The following is a 12,982-nucleotide window of genomic DNA, read 5'->3' on the forward strand; positions in this document are numbered from 1 at the left end:
TCGGGAAAGCAACCTGCTTCAGACGGCAGGTCGGATGACTGGCCATGCTTTCAAATATTCGTAGTTCAAGCATGTTCAATCACGTTATATTCCCACTTAGTAGGCAGCTACCAGACACCATTAGCATGGATTCCCCTTTGTGTAATCAGCTGTATCCAGATGTCTGTTGTAGTGTAGTAGTCCACACACCTGGAAACTGTGCAGATGTAATGCAGTGTGGTCACATTTGATGCCCTCGGACTTACGTTTATGTGATTGGCTGAAATTGTAAGAGACAACTGATAAGCTCCAGAGAATGCCCTTTTGGGGGGGGTGGGGGTGCATTTGTGAATCAAGCAGCATCAGAAGAGTGTCAAAAATCCACAAATGAATGCAGGGAGGTTCACAAATGGCTTTAATAAATGTAACATTCAAAAAGAAAGAAAGAAAGAAAGAAGGAAGGAAAAAATGCTTGGATGACAAGTTGTTCCATAAGACCAGCAATCCATCCACTTTCAAGTGTGTAGTGTGTTAGGCCTATGTGTAATGAATGTCGGTAGGGTCTGTAATGCACCTTTGGATAGAGAAGATGTGTACTTGAGGATAAGTGGTTAGTGATTAGCAAATGTCAAACCAGTTGACCCCACTTTAATTTCAACTTAGTAGGGCAGCAACAGGGAGCATTTCAGTAGCCTAGTCTTTTGGTAACTGCTGATTTTATTAATTATATTACTTATGTTTTGTTTTTTAAAGAAAGAAAAAACAGAACTAGTCTCATGTCTTTAAGCTGAACCACAGACAAATCAGGAAAAACAGAATTAAAACACAGCCAATGTTTTGATGAAATTTTTTGGGATTTCCGAATGACTTGTGTCTTATATTTTCCTGAATAAATATTAAATTTGGATGTGCTTAATTATGGCCCAATCATTTTTTCTAGTGTTCAAGTAAACTCGATCTACTTTAACGTGCCCACAATTTATTGAACGTGCACACAGATCTTAAAGCGTGTGCACAATATTGTTGAAATATTAGTAAACCAGCCAAAATAGTGCACACATTTTAGTTGGCTAAGATACACAATGTCTTGTCCTTAGGTTTTAAATAAAGTCCCTAATGTAGATTCTTGTTTTATGTGCTGGAAAGGGTGTCAAGGTTTACATGTTTTCATGAAATTTCCTGTATTTCTATATGCTTACTTATACATGATTCATTCAAACATGATTCATTCATTTATTCATTCATTCATTCATTAATTCATGTCACTTCAGTCTAGCTGATGCTTGAAATGTCCTGGCCAAAATGGCATACTTAGTGTGGCTAGTCCTTTACAAGCATATTAGAAAGCACAGTTATTCATCAGTGTAAATTATCAGTAAATATATGTAAATTATCACAGAAATAGCCTAAACAACCATAATTTTAAAAGTATGGCACAAACAAAACATTTGTTTTGATTGACAGTTAAAACTTGCCTACATGGTCACACACACACATGCATACTCACACACGCACACAGACATGTAAGTGTCTTTTGTCCAATTTTTCCTTCCTTTTCATTAGAAAACTTGAGGAACAAATTGCCACCAGATGGCGCAAGATAGTTTACCTCTCCAGAGAAAGTAATTTGATGGGGTGTGCATTGAGTTGATAGTATATTAGTCCTCCTAGTTGTCAATATCTGCAATACTGACCAAATAGACTAGACCATATGACCAGACTAGGCCAGATAAGATCAGACCAAATTAGCTCAAACAAGATATTACCAGACTAGATACAATTTTACCTGACTAGATTGTTTATAAAGCTAATGGTATAGTTATGTTTGTATGTATCAACTGATGCACATATATCTGGTTCCCCCATTGTTCTTTCCCCACCTTTCCTTTCCTACCCCCACCCCTGTCTCCATTCTTTGTCAGAACTGGCACAAGGTGGATAGCCAGTGGTCATATGAGTTGGGTTCTTTTCAGGAGTTCTTCTGGTTAAATTAGTTTTTCCTTGCCTCTAAGCTAGTGTCAGGCATATTGAATAGTCTAAATCCAAACAAGGTCAAACCAGACTATGGCTATAGCCAGAGCACATCATATTAGACCAGATAACATAAAACCAGATAAGTTAAGAAAAGTTAAATTGTCCTTTTATTTCTATGCCAAAAAAGTTTGAGTTTGCATATATAGCACTAACTCGGCAATGTCTTGTTTTCCTAGACATGAGCTTTTGTTTCCCTTCGCTCTTGTTTATGTTCAATCATTTATAAGACAGTTTAATTTTGCCCATGTTATTTTCGTTGTGTAATTCTGTCCGGCTTTGATATTCTAAGTAGGCCTAATCAAGGAGTCTACATCTACAGTATGATTTAAATTCAGACTAAATGTATTGTTAAAAAAAAACACATTCATGATTTAATTATGTGCACCTTGTTGAATAAATAAAAACAATGTATAAACCGCAACTCGTCATACTAGGGACTATATTTCCCTGCGGAAGGTGTGCCACAGCCTTCGCGGAAGAAACGTTTAAATAGGCGTTCACACAAGGGTAGAGCCATTGTATTGCAGCACTGAGAGAGGTGTTCCATGCGAAAATGTTTCAGACACAAACGTGTCACAGACGTGTTTAAGGCGCTCGGCTGGAGCACAAGATTTGCAAAAAAAATCGACTGCTACACGGGAAATAGCAAGCTAGTCTGGCTAATGTTAGCTGAATCATCGTAACACACAAGTAGGTCCTTTCTCTCAAGTGGACCTCTGGAGCTGTTGAAAAGAATAATCAAACAACAATACATCGAAGAGATGCTCCAGTTTTGGATTAAAAAGAAGATTGTAATGCGGACGTCATAGTTCCATTGAGAATTAGACTCTTCTGTGACAGAACCTCTTGATACTGGGAAAGATAACACAAGAATGAGGAGGTCAATTTGTCATTGTGACAACCTTACTTCCATTCTTCGACGATTCCAAGGTCTCTCGTGTCCTTACCTCGATTGCTGACGGGATAGAACATCTTATGCAAGATATATCTGAAAATCGTAAAACATTTCAGTTCAACGCCTTATTTGTATGTAATGGGCACAGACGTTGTTAGCTAGTGAGCACGTAAACGTTAGCTGCTTCCACTAGCCCTATGGCAAAATATGTCAGTTGAGTTTGCCAGATAACCAGGGACAGTGGTGTTTTGTTTGTGAATAAGGAACGCTAACTGACATCATGTAGTTTGACAGAGTTGACATACGAGGGCCTGTAACTCAATAAAAACATTAGCTTTTCTGGCTGGTGACTTGATTACTAGCTAATTGTGTCATGAAATGACAGCGGGACGCTGCCCATTATGCCACCTTGATTGACAAACATTGAGTACAGTATGAATATCAGAAGGTATCTATAAATAGTAAAGCCAAGGTGCTAAGTAAGACATCCACAGTGCATCGCTTCCAAAGCTATGATACATTATACAGAGCTTCAGAATAGATTAAACTCGCGACCTATCTTGTAGTCGCTCAATGGCCAAATAACATCAGTGAGCTCAGTGAAAACCGAGCAGCCAAGCATCATCATCTATAACGTGCTTCTTTCCTCGGACACTGATTAAAACATGGAGACGGTGGGAGACTTTGAATATAGCAGAAAGGACCTAGTTGGACATGGGGCTTTTGCCGTCGTTTTCAAAGGACGACATAAAAAAGTAAGATGTTTTTTTTTCTTCTCCTCTCTTCTTAACATGGACTAACCTATATTTCCTCAGCCCGTTTGACCCTGCTCTGTGGTTTTGAGCATCCAGAGGCAGAGCAAATGGTGCATGCATGATGTGTATTGATACAAATGTGTATCAATTGTTTACTTTGAAAAATCATGGGTCTTGGGTCAGTGAAGAAATTGTAACACTAGCTATTAGCATTACCACATATATTACAAAACACCTGCAGCAATTTACCAATTTCAAAATAAATGCTTCAAAGCAAAGCTTATGCCAGAACGGCGTTGTCAACATGGAATTACTATGTGCGATGGAGTCCATGTTGAACACATTTCAGTATGCATCTAGCAGAACTGGAAACACACGAGCCATTCATTCATAAAGCTGTGACTCAAATACCATTCGGTCCAGCGCGGTGACGTAGAAGGCTTATGTCGTGTTGTTTACCTCTATCTTTGGTGGAGGTTCACTCTGAAGACGTGTTGTTATCTGATCATAACCATGCTACAGCCAGAATTTGGAATATGAAAGATATCAGAGAAATGTTATTTTGAAGCATTTCCTTTCTATTCTTACTGCAACATATTACATAACTCTTAGGCATACAGCTGTTAGCACAGATTATGTTGGACCATGTCAAGCTCGGACGAGATTCCCGGGCATGATAGTCCCTGTAATTGAGCCAGGAAAATTGTTATTAGGCTAGTCAATCGGTATTCAGGTGATGGTAGCCATAGCACAATGAGGTTCATTTGTGCTGGTGCTGCAGTTGGCAAAGGACCCATTCTCCTAGTACACAGATCTGGATTGAGAGTAGCCCAGATCCGATACCCTTAGTTGAATGCAATACCTATGCATGATTGCTTAGCATGCTAAATTAGATCATAGAGATTATGTGACGATTTATACCCCAGACCTTGCACATTATGCCCAGTTTCTGCCTTATTAGCTAGGCTTATTAAGCTTCTGGCATTATTGAGCTATAGGTTCACCATGCGTGTTCTTCCTGTTGCTTCATGCCTATGAGCAAACCTGAACCCAGCATGTGATGAGGTGTATTTATAAACATTGCATCTGTAGAGTGTTTATTTATAGGATTATTTCCACTGGAGAGGGAGATGATTGGCGCTTGTAAAGGGTGACTGATTGCCTCATACTTAAACCAGATGACTAAGAGGACAAGGCCAGGTCTGAATGTGGCTTACCGGATATATTTTTTCCTTTTCCGTGTAGATGAATAAATATGTCATGTACCACATGTCCGTTATCCAGAAAGGCTGATGGGCAAGGTATTCACTGATCAGTTAATGGTCCCGACCTGGCAAAAATGGCACGCTGATACAGTCTAAACCGGCTGTGATTCAGTCAGATGTCATAGATGCCTGCTCATCTTTGGTCTGTGCCAAGGCCCTCTTAGCCCTGTTCCCATTTCAGCTGATGAGATGCAGACCCCCACCCCAACCTCCCCAGCTTCCACTTCTCAACCCAGCTGGAAAGGGGGTCAATGTTTTTTCCTTTTTTTTTTTTTTTTTTGCATGAATGTTGTACTGCGCTTTGCCTCGTCACGCTTGGCTAGGCAGGCCCGGGTGGATAGGACGGAGATTGCCACTCTTGCATGCACTGTGTGTGTGTGTGTGTTGGGCTCTGCACTGAGAGTGTGTGTCGCAAGAACATCTCCTATTAACCTAGATTTAGCTGAAAAGCAGACCTCTATTCATAGATTTCTACACCGAGGCTCCTCTCCTCAAGCTGAACTCACGCTCCCATTATCTGCTTGTAGGGCCCGTGGCTTTGTGGAAGGGCTTCTCTCCTCTGCCTGTTATTAGTCCGGTCGCTTTGCCATTGCTCAAGGCCTAAAGACCACTTTACCACCTCGGTCTGCTGTAATGCCCTTAGCAAGGCTGCACGCTCATAGCAGATGTAGCCTACAAAGATCTTGTCTTGTGTGAGCTGGAGCATATCTTGTTGCTTTGTGCTTGCCTGGGATGTCTCTCATTAAGGGGGTTGAAATTTAGGCCAAAAGATCCTCCTGTCTGTCTGTGTGTAATGCGGTCTTTTCTTTTTTTCAAGCCTTACTTGTAAAATGGAAGGCACTGTAATTGTAGGCTACTGTGGGCATGCTGCACACATGTTAATAAACAAGTTATTTAAAAAGGTCAATGTTGCTTCATGTATGCTTCACTCACCCACATCCCTGTGCACCTTTAAAATGTTTGCGTGGAAAGAGTCAGATGCGTGAGATGAATGCAGCTGTTCCCTAACTGTTTCCTAACTGCTTCCTCTTCTTTATCTTTGCAGAAGATCGACTGGGAAGTTGCCATCAAGAGCATTAACAAAAAGAATCTCAGCAAGTCTCAGATTCTGCTTGGCAAGGAGATAAAAATTTTGAAGGTACTTTTGTTTGCTATCTATTTAAGGATTTCTTATGCTTAACAAACACCTAATGTGGCATGTTTTATTGATTGTTTTAAAAGCAGTAGATTTGTGACAATATATGTGTTCTTTGTTTTTTTTTTAGGAGCTTCAGCATGAAAACATTGTTGCCCTCTATGATGTACAGGTAATACGTTCGTTTATTGTATTTGGCGTGTTCATTTGCCCCTCCCTTGGTCACTGTATGCTCACTAATTGTCCTTGGCATTATAGCAAAACGGTAGCCAGCCTGTTCAAATGTTCTTCTAAAATCAATACAGACTAGGTGCCAGGTTCTGATATGCTCCTTATCCTGGTTAAAAAATAAATAAAACACAGGACACCGCTGCACAATGAATTCATCTATAGAGGACAGTGATTTTTAACTATTAACCTGGTGCTGGGATTGGCTGTTGAGGCCATTGCTCCTGCTGTTACATAAGACCCACCTCTCACGTGATGGCTCATGACCCCTCCTATAGCGAGGCCCCGAGAGAGAGAGAGAGAGAGAGAGAGAGAGAGAGAGAGAGAGAGAGAGAGAGAGAGAGAGAGAGAGAGAGAGAGAGAGAGAGAGAGAGAGAGAGAGAGAGAGAGAGAGAGAGAGAGAGAGAGAGAGAGAGAGAGAGAGAGAGAGAGAGAGAGAGAGAGAGGCTTTTGAGGGGCCTGCCTCTACAGTCTCTTCAGTCTTATGCGTGGGTTTGATTGTCCTCAGTTACATTTACCCGGCCCCCTTCTTCGCTCCTTTTCTCTTTCTCCTTTCACTCACTTTGAGGGGGATGGAGGAATGGTGGAAAAAGAAAAACATAAAATAGGCCACAGGTCCAGCCTGTGTTTGAAAGGATGACTCTGGAGTGGCCTGCGGTGCCCACACAGCGTGCCGATTCCTGGCTTTACGTAAGCCTCCCACCACGGCCCTCTGCCGGTTGTGTGATGTGATCCAGCCCCTTGTTCATTTCGGTGCCTGGGAGAAACAGTCGATATTAACATTCCAGTCAAGGCGGCCCGACTGAGTTTTATTATTTACATTTTTTTCTGCTCGGTTTTGCTCCAAGCAGAATAGTGCTGAATGTCAGCTGTAGCCTCCAATAGCACCACCCTCATTACCTCGGAGGGATGAACTGGTGTTGAAGTGTGTTCCCCTAATTCAAATGCATGTCATCCCACAGACAAGGAAAGTGGACCCTGATTGTCTCTCGTGTGGCGCCCCCCCCCCCCCCCCCCCCCCCCCCCTGCACCACCAGCTGCATGGCTTGGTCTTAAAATAATCTGCTGCTGAAGGGTTTGAGGAGGAGGAGGGCGCTGGGTGGCTTCATCAATGCTGAAAGGCTTTACTTTCGAGGGTTGTCCTATCTGCACCTGGCAGACTTTGTTTGCTGTTCTCTGGATGCCTGTGTGTGTGTGTGTGTGTGTGTGTGTGTGTGTGTGTGTGTGTGTGTGTGTGTGTGTGTGTGTGTGTGTGTGTGTGTGTGTGTGTGTGTGTGTGTGTGTGTGTGTGTGTGTGGCTCGTTAGTAATGGAAAGTGGTCAGCTGGGTGGTAGAGGAGGTGGTGGTGTGTTGGTAATGGTGTAGCCCAGAACACCATCTGTTCGTTTGCTGCAACACATGCCGGGTCACGTAACTGTTTGGAGGGCCATAAATACCTCAACGTGTGCAGCTGACAGGCTTGTGAGGGATGGAGGTTTTCTGTAACACAACACAATGCAACGCAATGCGCCAGCTACCCATAGTGTGGCTTATACGGTGTTAAGATGCTGTGTAGTGTTGGAGTTTTGGTGTTTTTGATTCAATTGCGTTTCTAATCTGAGCTAAACTGTACTGAACATAAAGATGACTGTTTCCCTTAACTGAATACTTGACTTCAGACGAAACTGGAGAATTAGGGAGTAGTGAAAACAACAGCACAACAAAGTATGATGTTAAAACCGTGTAGACTATACTGTATATTCCGTATATACTGTATATTGAGGCCACTTCTGACACACAGTATGTGCAAATCACATTTTAAAGATAACAGCATTTTCTGATTGACCACAGTGCCATTTCACCAGACACACCCTTACACTGAGTGGTAGTCAAAATTTGAGAGGTAACAGTGTTTTCCCTTAAACCCTTCACATTAAATATAGAGCTTCACCTGAAATTTTGCCGGAAGCTCACAGTAGCCACAACTTTTGTGATAAACAGTACTCAGCATGTTTGATCAGGAAAGACGCCTTGGTGTTTTGCATAAAACATAATTGGTGTGCATGGGGTTTTGAAGGGGGTGAGGGAGAAACATAAGTATAGGTGTTAGCAGCAGCACTCATCTTCTGATTGTCATTTGAAGGTTTAGGCTGGGGTTCGGATCATGCAGGCATGACTCTATTCCATTTTCCCCACTGAATGACTGAAACGTTGATTAACTGTCTGTACCTGTACTGCATGACATGGGCACAGCTACAGTTCACAGTACTAATTTAACCAAGATTGAAGGCAAATGACGTAGTTTGTCTTGAAAGGTGTCACACGGAGTTCATCCTGTGCGCTGGTGCCTTAACGAGCCAGGCTTGACGTGGTGGCATCCGGCTGGAGGCAGAGTTAAAGTGGCAGGGCATTAGACGCGATTGGCGCTCCCATGGTCAGGCCTGGCGCTCAGATCGCGGGGTTGTGATCGTGACCTTTTCTTACCGTTGCGCTGCCTGACAGCCCGCTCGGAGCACCGCTGTTCATCGACGCCAATCCCTGCAGGGCCCAATTAGGCCACGGCAGCCTGTTTATGGTCGACTGTCATTAGGCACTGATGCGATCAGGATTTCTTTTTTCTTTTCGTCTTTGAACCTTGAACGCCGATGGTTGCCTCGTTAAAGAGGGTCGACTCAGGAGGCTTGGCCTTTCCCCGTCTCTGTAGCGTGGAGAGGAAATCTTCCGATCACACTGTGAGCTTTCCAAATATAGGGCTGAGGGCTTAATGCATTGGCACATAGAGTGCCCCCCCCCCTTCTATCTCTCTCTCTCTCACACACACACACACTCTTTTATTCACTCCATCTCCCACACACTCTTTCATTCACTCCATCTCCCACACACTCTTTTATTTACTCCATCTCCCACATACATCCTTCTCATGCAGCACATCACGTCAGCAGGTCCCTGGCCTGCCTACCTGCTACCAAATCGGATCAATTGTGGAGGTACAGGGAGAGTGATTCACTCAGCAGATGTATGTTCACAGCCACTTCCACTGACGAGCATCTCGCTGACAGGCCAGCCTCACTCTGGTGGGAGGCTGGGAGTTTTTTGTGAATGGGGGAACCTGCAGTAGGTAGCAGGAGCGGTCTCCTCAGCTGTCTTAATTATAATCCTGCAGTGAGCGCAGTTTCTATTCAGCTCAGTAATCACAGGGTGTGAGGAGTCTCTCTCCTCTCTTCTCTCTCTCTTTCTCTCTCTCTCTCTCTCTCTCTCTCTCTCTCTCTCTCTGCAGGCTAACCCTGTTCCAACTGCTGCACAGCAATTTGAAGTAGCGCTGCAGTTAAAACGTCATAAAGTATGTTGTTTTTATAGGTGCCCATTGTCTGTGACTTTGCCGAGGAGTCCTGTTCATACAGAGCAGAGGATAATAGCTCTGCCTCCAGATTGGAAAAGCGCAAGATGTTGTTGATATGAACTGTTGGGTAATGTGGAGTCCCAACAACAGCTGCCATGGAAAGGGAGGGAGAGGGGGAGAGTGAGCTTGTCAGGAGGCATGTTTGTTGATGAAGTTTGATAAGTCACATGTGCACCAGGCAGTAAGTGGAAGCCTCTTCGGCAGACACTCCAAAGCAGCATAAAAACCTGAACTTCCTGTTGTAGAACACGATGTCCTGACTGAGAGGGACCTTGTTTGTTTTGTCCAGGACTCTCTTCTTCAGGGGGAGAGTGGGAAGGGAATGACGAGAGGGGTGTTGAATAAGAGTGTGTGTGTGTGTGTGTGTGTGTGTGTGACTTTAAATGAGGAGTGGGCTGAAGAATGAAGGGGGACTGGCTTGGCCCCTGCGAGGCACGATTAGTGGAACATTCTAAACCACTTCTTTCCTAGAAAGTGACTGCCTGTTTGTTTCTCTCTGTGTGTTGTTTTTCTTTTCTTCCGATCGGCTGCACTTTGTCCTGTGATTTGGGATGTGTGCTTTGAGGAGTTTCCCCTCCTTCCAGCCCTCCCCAAACCCTTGTTTTTATTTCTCATTTCTTGGTAGTGGGGAGGACAGGATCACTTGTTTATGCTCTATTGTTTACAGCTGCTTGAACTTCCATGAACCTCCTAAGGTGAAAGTCCCACAATCACTGCACACTGCCTCAGTCAGTGTCAGTGCAATAAATGTGTCTGAAATACAGAATTGACACTGAATGTACTTGATGGCAACCTAGGGATTGAAGGCAGTTAGACCCGTGCGTGTTTACAGCAGTGGGACAGAGGTCATGAGTGAACTTCATCACAAGCTGGCAGGCAGGACGGCTGATCACGTTCCCCCAATACTCCCTGTCAATGTCCCGTGCCTGCTAACTAAACATCCTGTGCCAAAGCCTCTTGGTTCTGTAGGTTCAAGGGTCTCTCTCTCTCTCTCTCTCCTTTCTTTCTCTCTCTCTCTCTTCTTTCTTTCTCTCACTATCAGCATAGGAGATTTTTTACAGAGTTTCAGAATGGAAACTGTCATCCCCACAATCATCATCGACTCAGCTTTGTAAACAACACATGAGGACAACAGTTCTGTGTGTGTAATCGGTGGGGTGGGGTGGGGTGGGAAGGGGGTTATTTGTATACAGCCAAGTTCAAAGAATTGAGGCCTGGATTCATGTAGGCTGCAGGCCCAGTGTGTCCTGGTTGCACACATATGGAATGTTTTCTCCCAAAGCCTTAGGCAGAAGTTCTCATGCCCCCCCCCCCCCCCCCCCCTTCATTTATGTAACTGAGGACGCCATGTGTGGAGGGGGACTCAAGATCTTGGCTGTGGAGAAAGGAAGGGCCCTGTTTTGATATGTGCACCTCGCTCCTGTTTTATGGTTTTACAAAACAGCGTTTGTTTGTTTGTCACGGTTAGTGATTGATGGGGAAAAAACAAACATATTTGCACGTTGCACTTTTTTGATACAAGGCAAACATTGTAAGATAACAAAGAAAACCTCCACTGGAATCAAACCCAATGTTATAAAAGTGAAACATTCTGTTATTATGTAGCATTTCACAGATAATGGATTGTCACAGTCTCATGGATGACGTTCTATTATGTCAGCAGAATGTTTTTCTTTTCCTTTTGGGCGGGACATTGTTGTTCTGGCTGTCATCACTGCAGATGTCCAAAGTCCAAAAGTTTTGTTAACCGGCCTCGTTCTCTGCCTTCAGTAACACTGTGTGTCAGATTGTGGTATTTTTTATCAATTTTTTTTGAAAGCCTGTATGTCAATGCATAAAAAAAAATGCGATTAAGGAAAATATTCTCACACATGAGCGATTACACAGGAAACCAAATGAGCAGCGCTTTCACGCCAAACTGAGCTCATGCCAAAAAAACGGCAAAAAAAAAATCAGGCCATTTCTTCCTCTCGCGGCCAGCGTGTGGTTCCGCCTCGGAGCTGCCTGGGCCTGGCAAACGGGCACCGCGCATAGCAGGCTCTTTATGGCACCCGCCCGGTTGCCATTGGCATCAGCCTGCATGCGACACCCCTGCTCAAGAAGGCAGCAGGCAGGGTGTTAAGGCCAAGTTAAGGACGGTGGAATGGCTTGGCTGAAATAAAAGTGTCAGGTCAGGACAGCAAGCTGTGGGGGGTGGAGAAGAAGGGGTGACCGGGGTCGTGCAACGTGGCCCGTGACGCATAAGCAGCGCCCACGGTCAGCCACCCCGTGGGGCAGGCAGCCAGCACGGGCGGCCTCAACCCTTCCCACTGTGTCCAGTCCTCAGAGCACTACCCCTCCCCCTTCTCTGCTGGGATGAAGAGAACACGTTATGTAATCCTGCCCTCTGGGCTGGGGCGGGGGGGGGGGGGGGGGGGGGGGTGTATTATCCCACATGCATCCCAGATCCCATTACAGAATCCCAGCTCAGAGAGCAGGATGGTGGGAGTGGGGGTGGGAGGGGCTGACGGGGCTGACGGGCTGCCACTGCTGTGGGAAGGGAAGCCTAGTGAGGGATGGGTGGATAGAGGGGGGAGAGCGGAGGGGGGAGTCAGGGCGACGGGATGGAGTGAGCGGAGGGAGGAGTCAGGCCGACAGGATGGAGTGAGCGGAGTCGGTCAAAGCCCAGAGCTCGGCTGCTTGATGGATCCTATCTGGAAAGTCATTATCAGAGAGTGATGAAGGCTTTCCTCGCCAGTCGCTGAGATGAAGTGCTATTTCCAAAGTCTGTAATAACCCTGAGAGAAAGAAAAGAGATTAGAAAAAGAGAGGGGGGCCAAGATGGATTACAGTATACTTTGTAGGCAGTGCACTTGGTTCGATTCAACTAGAACGATTTATGGGCACACAGACCACAACCGCAATATCATTCTGTGTGTGAGTCATGTGCCCGGTGTGTAGAACAGGCAGTACAGGAAAACAAACTGTCACAGGGCTTGTCAGTTTAACTCATGACACCCAAAAAAAATGTTTGTCCTCATTTTCAGCATAGCAGAAATCCACTAATCATTTTGAACATACTGTATATACTTTGTTCAGTTGACTAGCTCTTTCCAGAGGATTCCACTGTAGTTTGGTTGGTGCTGGTGATGACAGGCGGGGCACTAATGCTGTTTTGTGGCTCAGCAGGTCTACATACACCCCCCCCCAAACTTGTGCAGAGTCTAGAAATCTGATAGGCCCTTACTGCAAACACACTACTGTGGTGCTGAGGGTTAGCTGCGGTCGCTAAGCATTGGACTGTGCACATATGCACCCTCTCGTATGAAATGA

The 12,982-nt window shown here is 44.6% G+C and overlaps 1 protein-coding gene across 2 annotated transcripts in view; it reads left to right on the forward strand.

The window, feature by feature from the left end:
- The first annotated feature begins 2,502 nt into the window (after window positions 1–2,502).
- The window catches only part of ulk2 (unc-51 like autophagy activating kinase 2), a 31,115-nt gene continuing 20,635 nt past the window's right edge, over window positions 2,503–12,982 (forward strand). For both annotated transcript variants that reach the window (XM_012825226.3, XM_012825227.3), the window contains exons 1-3: window positions 2,503–3,663; window positions 5,974–6,066; window positions 6,194–6,235. In XM_012825226.3, the coding sequence (XP_012680680.2) occupies window positions 3,574–3,663; window positions 5,974–6,066; window positions 6,194–6,235 (225 nt within the window). In that variant the 5' untranslated portion in view covers window positions 2,503–3,573. The remainder of the gene's footprint in view (window positions 3,664–5,973; window positions 6,067–6,193; window positions 6,236–12,982) is intronic.

The sequence above is a fragment of the Clupea harengus genome, chromosome 9 (assembly GCF_900700415.2).
Source record: "Clupea harengus chromosome 9, Ch_v2.0.2, whole genome shotgun sequence".
Taxonomy (NCBI): domain Eukaryota; kingdom Metazoa; phylum Chordata; class Actinopteri; order Clupeiformes; family Clupeidae; genus Clupea; species Clupea harengus.